Consider the following 7,563-nt stretch of genomic DNA (forward strand, 5'->3'; position numbering starts at 1 on the left):
GGTGATGCCTTGCCGATGGTGACCTTCGCCTGACGGAATGGCTCCCACTGCCCACCAACGCGACGCCCTAGAAGTGCGTCGATGAGCTCAACAAGCGCGAGCTCGCCGCCTTCTCCGACGGAAATCCCAGACCTCCCACGAGACTACCGGTCCTTGTGACGGCCGCACGGGATACGAATATACGATCCCATACCTCCCGGTCGGAGTCCCAGAGGCCGCACGGAAACCCCGGTCGGAGTCCGAGAAAGGCCGCACGGAAATCCCATACCTACCAACATTGCCTTAATATAAAGGAATGAGTATCAGATCATCATAGATCAACAAAGAGATTAACAGTAGCCCTATCAATGTCCCGGTTCGCCTTTATCCTACGTCTTACCGTAGCACCGAGCGCGAGGACAATGACGACAGCGCCGTCGTGTCCGCGCGTCCGAGAGCTGTTTGGCGACGAGCATCATCCACGGAATATGGTCGACAACATGGCTCTGATCATCATAGACCAGACGTACTCTGCCTTGCTCGAGATCTACGGGCCCGAGGCACCGCCTTCCAGTGACGGGCACATCCAGATCCAGGCCAGCCAGCCCGTGGACCCCGCTGACCCTGAGTCGCCGATGCTCAGCGTCAACGCCAGCCCCACGCACTGCTGCATTAGCCTAACCGACACCTTCTACGGCGGCGGGGGCCAAGATCAAATGAATGTCACCTCGGCGGAGCAGAGCAGCATCTTGCAGTACCGCCTCGCTCGCTCGGCCATCACCGCCTCGCCAGGCACGCTTCACCTGGCACGAGTCGACGGCGGGGGACAGGGGGACTATTGGGCGTGCGCGGACGTTCGGCCGGACGTCGCTAACAAGGGCATCCTCGGGGTGCTGGAGACGACCAATGCACGTCTCGATGCGGCGATCCAGTTGGAAGCTATGCTGCTCAGTGTGGCGAAGGAAAGCGGCTACTGGAGCCCTAAGGTCAGGGAGATCGCCGAGGTGCACGTGGCGTTAGTGAAGATGAGAGCGGCGACCGACATCGACGCGATCATGCGCCACCATCGGTGCCTCCAGAATCGCCGCCTCCTCATCCAAGAGTACATCACTTGCCGACCGGATGCGGATCAGGCGTGCGGCACAGAGACGGCGCTGGCCAAGAGCTTAGGCACACTCCACGTAGGGCGTAAGCGAGGCTGCCCTGTCCAGGAGACGATGAGCGACCGGCTGCCGGAATCAGACGATGCAGAGGTGCTGACCAAGAGGTTGAAGGCGCTGCACATAGCACATGATTGTTCGACTTTGTAGCTGCTACTTGAGATGTTGTTTTTTATTCCAATCTTAGAGTAGATTACATTATTGTTGCATTGCCGATATATCTGAGGGCTTGAGATGTTTCGTTAAGGACAGTTGATTCATATGTACTAGTAGTAGATTACATTTAATATATTTGTGTTCTGCTCCGATTTGATATAAGCTCCGGATCCGCGTGTTAAAAAAACAAGAACTCTGAGCGGTAAGCTCAAATTGCTCAATAGAGAAGCATGGAGGCGACGAGTTCAATCTCACGGCAAGAAGCATCATATGCTCTTGAACGATTTATTACACAATGAACAATCGCCAATGACGTAGAGGGGCCAGTGGCGTTTATTTATTAAAAAATTATGCAGAAACCGAACACGTAGGCTTGAGCAAAGGCCACCGCCTTAATTTGCGATCGATCGACATCAGAAGGGCGCCTCCGCGGACGGCGGGCGCTGCAACTCCTTGACCCTGACCCAAGAGTCGCGGCGGGATACGGTGTCCCACCACTTGCTGACGTTCCTGCGCGACTCCATGAGGCGTGCGGACCGCGGGTCGCCGGCGAGGCGGTCGGCGTTGGGCAGGTGGGACAGGTCGGCGAGCGTGAACTTGCCTCCGGCCAGGAAGGCCTCCTCGCCAAGGCGCTGCTCGTAGATGTCCAGCAGCTTGCCCAGCTGCCTGCGGCTCTTCTCGAACAGCTGCAGCATCTCCTCCACCTTCTGCCGGTGCGCCGGGTTCATCGTCCCCGTCGCCGCCGGGAGGCCGCCGACGCCCCTGCCGTCGAGCTGCATGTCGGGCGGCAGGTAGGCGAGGCTGTAGACCATGTCGGCGCTGGGGACGTCGAAGCTCTGCGCCTCCGTCTGCAGCCACTGCTCGATGGAGGCCCGCTCCAGCGCGCCCGGGCCGAACAGGTCCCTGTACCCCTGGTTCTTGTACTTGTCGGCGATGTGGCGCAGGATCTTCCTCGACTCTGCATGCATCCATCCATCCATCCATGATCCATTACGTTTTCAGTTGGTCAGTTGGCTCTCTCGCGTCGCTTGCGTGTGTACGTACGTACCGACGAGGGTGACGTTGCCGTCCTCGAAGGTGAGCGCCTCGCCGTGCGGCTGCATACATGCAGCATTGTTTTCGCCCTCGTCAACAATCGTGTGCATTTGCAATGGCACGGTCAGTTAAAGTACCTGGAGCTTGAGGTACTGGGGCAGGCGCTTGGTGCCGCGGAAGGAGTCGACGCGGATGAGCTGGAACTCGACGTCCTTCTCGAACAGGCAGGCCAGGACGCGGGCGACCTCCGCCGACGTCGGCGATCCGAACACCTTCACCGGCATCTTCGATTCTCGGGGCGCCGCCGGTGGATCTGCCGCAGCTAAAGCCTTTACCAAAAGAAGCAAACAACAGCCTGTGTTGATTTGACGTTGCAGATATATAGATATGTTTTGTGAAGATTTTGGTTGCTCTCGACGGCTATATATACGCATCCGAAAGCAAGACAGAGATCAGAGTGACTTGCCTTGCTGCCCTTACGCACCGAAAGCGAAAGGGGGCATAAAGAGGCAAAGCGCTGATTCAAAGGAGTCGCCTCAGGTTTGCTGCGATGCTGTCCCCGATCCATATCATGGTGTCTACAAGCAATCGAGTAGAGAGTTGTAGTCGATTACGATGCAAAGCAAAGAATCCAGCAAAGAAAATTATGGCCATCGTTTGTTTCAGTTTTTTTTTCTGATTATCGGCACCAGAAGCCGTCTTGCACTACCAAATGTTCAGCTTCTATGGAAATCTCTGAAGTGAAAACCCAACTAAATCAACATAAACACACAATCGATCGAATCTTCGCGATATGAGAAATCCGTCACCTTTTAGATCGTAAATCTTATAGATTTCTTCATCTTTCTCCGCATGTAGTCCTCACAATACTTAGATTCTCCTCACAAAAGCTGAAACAAAGACAGATCGAACCAGTGCTGCCAGCGATCCCAGTGCTGTGCATGAATTTTTCATTGTTGGCTTCCTCGGTGAACGGTTAAAGGTCAGATTACTTGTTGAAATTTTGTCTTGGCCAGTGGCCACACGTGTGAATTTACATTAAACTTGGAGCTAGAGGCTAGAGCATGTCGTGCACTACTGCATACATATATATATTATCCAAACCAAAAACAAAAACATTTGGATACTAATGTTGGGTAGCTGTAGCAATGTAGGTCAGTCGTTTCTTGCTGTACGTCCAGGATATGTTCTTCCCTTGCCTTGCTACCGAAGCATCTGATGCAGTTCGCGTTTATCGAGGTAAAGTATCAAGTGAGTTCTACGCTTTTCATGCATCTGACATGCTTGCCTCGTCCTTCGTCTAAAAGTAAAATGAGTCAAGTCTATTTAACCTTTTTTTCAAGGACTCGCACTTTTTAACTGGAATACACTTCAAAATATGTTCTCACATGGTTTTGCTGGCCCACACTGGTACTACATAAGTAGTCTTAATATATATATATCCTTTTTAGCAGCAAAATGTTACGTTGTTTAGCCTGATATATCACGATATTTGCACTTTTGAGAAGTATGGAGATAAACTTTTTATCCCGCTATTTAAAACACTGCTTAATATATATTATCTTATGTAGTGGCACATTAGATTTTTGACGACATGGAGGGGAGAGGGAGGTAAGAAAAGGGAGAAATTTTAGTATATGAGTCTCAATTCGGCTACTTGTCAATATAAGGGACCCAATTCGCGTGTTTTTCAGGAAATGACACTAACACACCTATTCTTCATTCCGAGTGTTTGTTGGGCATTGTCTTTGTTGGTCACTCTTGACTTCTGAAAGATATCAAAAATAAGGCAACACAATGAATTATTCTTAAGCTCCTCCCTTTAATTAACCCATCTTCGAAGATCAATTAAAGTGAAAAGATAAGAACCATGGACAAATAACAATACAAAACGATAATGAAACATAACAGATTAAATAAGTTACTCATCTTGGTATGTTATTACTTTTCCTCATTCTTTATAATATAACAAATGATTAAAATATGTCTTCGGCTTCACAAACATTAATGCGAAGGTATGCAGAGAACACAACTTTGTAGGCGAAGCAAATCAGTCCTCCCTGAGTTCAAAAAAGCGTCCCTAATGCATGTCATTGTTCCTCTATTTATAGTCGTGATGTACAGCTTCGGTAAAAATTACAATCATGTCCTGAAACCTATACATATGAGTTATAAACTCGACCAAGGGTATCGACATCTTTTCCTTTTGTAGTCTTGTTGAACAAGTCTTTAGGACTCCGCCTCGCTATTGCCGACCACTTTATCGCGTACGTACTCCGCTAAATCGAAGCTTGTTGCTTTATCCTTGCAATCATGATATACATACATTGTACCCAGACCAAGGTAATTTTCAGCATTTCACCTTGTTACACTTAAAACATACTCAGAAATAACTTGGCGGGTTGATGTTTTGAGGACCTTCGGCTAAAGAGGTCCCCAACAGTAGCCTCTCATGATATTAGTTTGTTTTTCATAACGAACTAAGACCACGAAATTAACGAAGGCCTTGTACCGAAGGTTCGAAAAACACCTTTCCTGAGCTCGTTAGTGAAAACAAATTATTGAAAATACGCATTCGTGAAAACCTGTCATGATGGGCTAAGATTTGAATTTTTAATTCCCTGCTCGTTTTATGTATAAAAGGGACCGAGTCCCATGTGTTAGACACGACATTCACTTGCTTTTGCCAACCTACTGTTGTCATTTGTTCATACTACGAAGCTTTACTTCTAAAACTTTCTTCCACAAAGCTTCGCTCCTTGCAATCTTCATGGCTTTGTGAAATGGCTAGAGAAGGAAGGAGTGATGAACTCGCCCTGGTGGCATACTATGATGCCGCAGAGAAGACCGGGATTGAAAAGATTACTGGATAAATCATGGCTGACTTATTTTATGACTCTAACGATAGTGAATAATTTGATTTTGAGGAGGAAAATGGTGATGTCAAAGATCGGTCATCGAAGCCGAGTCATGTTATCTTCGGTAAATCAAGGTAATGAAGGACAACTATATTAGTGATACTTTCATTGTGAGGCTTGGCGAAGAGGACACTACACCCCTTCCTGAGAAAGATGAAGTGGTGGTGTTCCAAATCTTCTTAAAGACAGGGCTCCAATTCCCACCACATAATATGGTAGTTAAGGTATTGAAATTTTTTGATATATGCCTTCAACAATTGATCTCGAACGCTTTAGTGTGGTTAGGGATCTTCATCTGGGCTATGAGAAGCCAAGGCGTAGAGCCAAATGTCGATTACTTTTGCCACATTCATGAGCTACATTACCAGACAAATGCAAGTGGGAAAGAGTAGCATCATAACAAATTTGGTTGTTACAATTTCGAGTATTGATAAGACCACACTTCGGCATAAAGAGGTCAACATGCGTCATGAACGATGAATCTCAACCGCTCTAGTGACTTTTAATGCAGTGTGCAGCTAGATTGTACAAAAGACCTTGTGCAAGAGCATCTAGCCTTCAATGTCTAGCCACTTAGGGTTAATCGGGGAATGCTGGAGCCGAAGGAAGACAACCTAAAAGGGAAATGTGCCATAGGGCCATTTCTACCTGTTTTGGTGATTAAGTGTCCAACACACCACATTGGACCAACTAGTTTGATATGAGTATGAGCACAGGTTCACTTGGAGGTAAATTAATGGAACTAAGTCCAAATGGGCAAAATCTGGAGGCGAAAAGTGCAACTTTGGGTAAAAACATAAACATGAAGTTTAAGTGTTTGAATAAGTTGTACATAACCTATTCTATGATTCTAGCACCTTTGTTTGGCTACTAACTCATTTCTGCAAGAAAAGTGCATTTTGGACTTGGTTTTGTGCACAATTCAAATCCTAGAGAAACTATGGCAAAGAGGTAAGTTTCTGACACTTAGTCAGATGAATTACATGCTAATTATGTTTTCTAAGTAGTAGGAAAACCCTCAAAGAAAGCCAAAAAATGTTTGGAGGAGATAGGCTCAAAAGAGCCATACATGGTCTGGTTTGGGTCGCACCGGATCGGACTGGTCCAGTGGTTCACCGGATCGAGTCCCTGTGACCTGGCTGTACTGCTCGGTCTCGAGAATTTTATTATAAAATCCATCAGACCGTGAACAGTACTAGTCTGGTGTGCAACGGGTCATTTCTCCAACTGTCGACTTCGACGCGTGCTAGGCGTCAATGGCTAGCTGACGTGGCCCACGGTCCGGTGGTGCATCAGACCAGTCCGGTGCCACTTAGCTATGGAAAATGCAGAATAAGATCACGAACTGGGGGGCACATGGACCCGGTCCAGTGGTGCACTGGACCGGTCCTGTGCGCCCCCATGTGGATTCCTAAATGATTTTAAATGAGGCATGGATTCCTAAACGATTTTAAATGAGGCATGAATAAGATCCCGAACTAGGGGCATATGGATTCCTAAATGATTTTAAATGAGGCATGCTCTAGAATTTAAAAGTACTTGTTAATTGCTTAGCTTGTGCTGAATTGTAAATTTAAAACAGACAGCAATGACTGCATGTGTTCAACTGTTCATAGATCATAATGCTTTTGTAACAATTGATGTAGCTTTCTTGTTTGGTTTAAACATACTGTTTGCAAATCTGTCGTGTCGAAATTCATGTAATCTATGTCCACTTAAAATTTTGATTTTATGTTTTACCAGTTGTAAGTGTGAAGTGTTAAAAGAAAGCACAATTGGCAGGTCAGCATTCAAAGCCTAAGAGGATCAAGGGAATGGGAATATGGGATCTAGACTATAGATTGAACTAGACTATCAATTCAATCTATTCATCTCATATCTTTCATTTTAGGTTGTCTCCAGCAACGAACGCTAAATGATCCTGTACTCTAAATTTAGCAGATGAGACATCCGCTATCGGCTCCAGCTGCAACCTGTAAGAGGAACTGCAAAAATAGCGGATGGCTTCGACGAACGCTAAAGACAAAGTGTATTTGTTCATCCGCTATCATGCTCTCACACGTAGTCCACCCTCTTTCTCTCTCTACTTTTTCTCCTGCGCAGTTGTCAGATGTCGTGCAAATTTGTCTGCTATTGCTTGGCTGTAGTCGGTTTTAAAAATTAATTAGTCTCTAATTAATTCTTGGTTCACATAAACGATTTTCCGTTTCTGTGTGTATGATAAGGAAAATACATAATACAACTTTTTTGTAAATAATATGACCGATGAATAATTTGTATATAAAATGAAAATGTATTGTAAGAAGTATTTTTAT

General features: G+C 46.4%; 1 protein-coding gene across 1 annotated transcript; it reads right to left on the reverse strand.

The window, feature by feature from the left end:
- Window positions 1–1,546: 1,546 nt before the first annotated feature.
- LOC541832 (glutathione transferase14) lies at window positions 1,547–2,692 on the reverse strand. Its single transcript, NM_001111513.1, has 3 exons — window positions 2,468–2,692; window positions 2,344–2,392; window positions 1,547–2,253 (listed from the first exon to the last, which is right to left on the reverse strand). Exons 1-3 carry the CDS (start codon window positions 2,612–2,614, stop codon window positions 1,709–1,711), a joined length of 741 nt encoding a protein of 246 aa, NP_001104983.1. The 5' UTR covers window positions 2,615–2,692; the 3' UTR covers window positions 1,547–1,708.
- Window positions 2,693–7,563: the final 4,871 nt, after the last annotated feature.

The sequence above is a fragment of the Zea mays genome, chromosome 1, assembly GCF_902167145.1.
Source record: "Zea mays cultivar B73 chromosome 1, Zm-B73-REFERENCE-NAM-5.0, whole genome shotgun sequence".
NCBI classification, from domain to species: Eukaryota; Viridiplantae; Streptophyta; class Magnoliopsida; order Poales; family Poaceae; genus Zea; species Zea mays.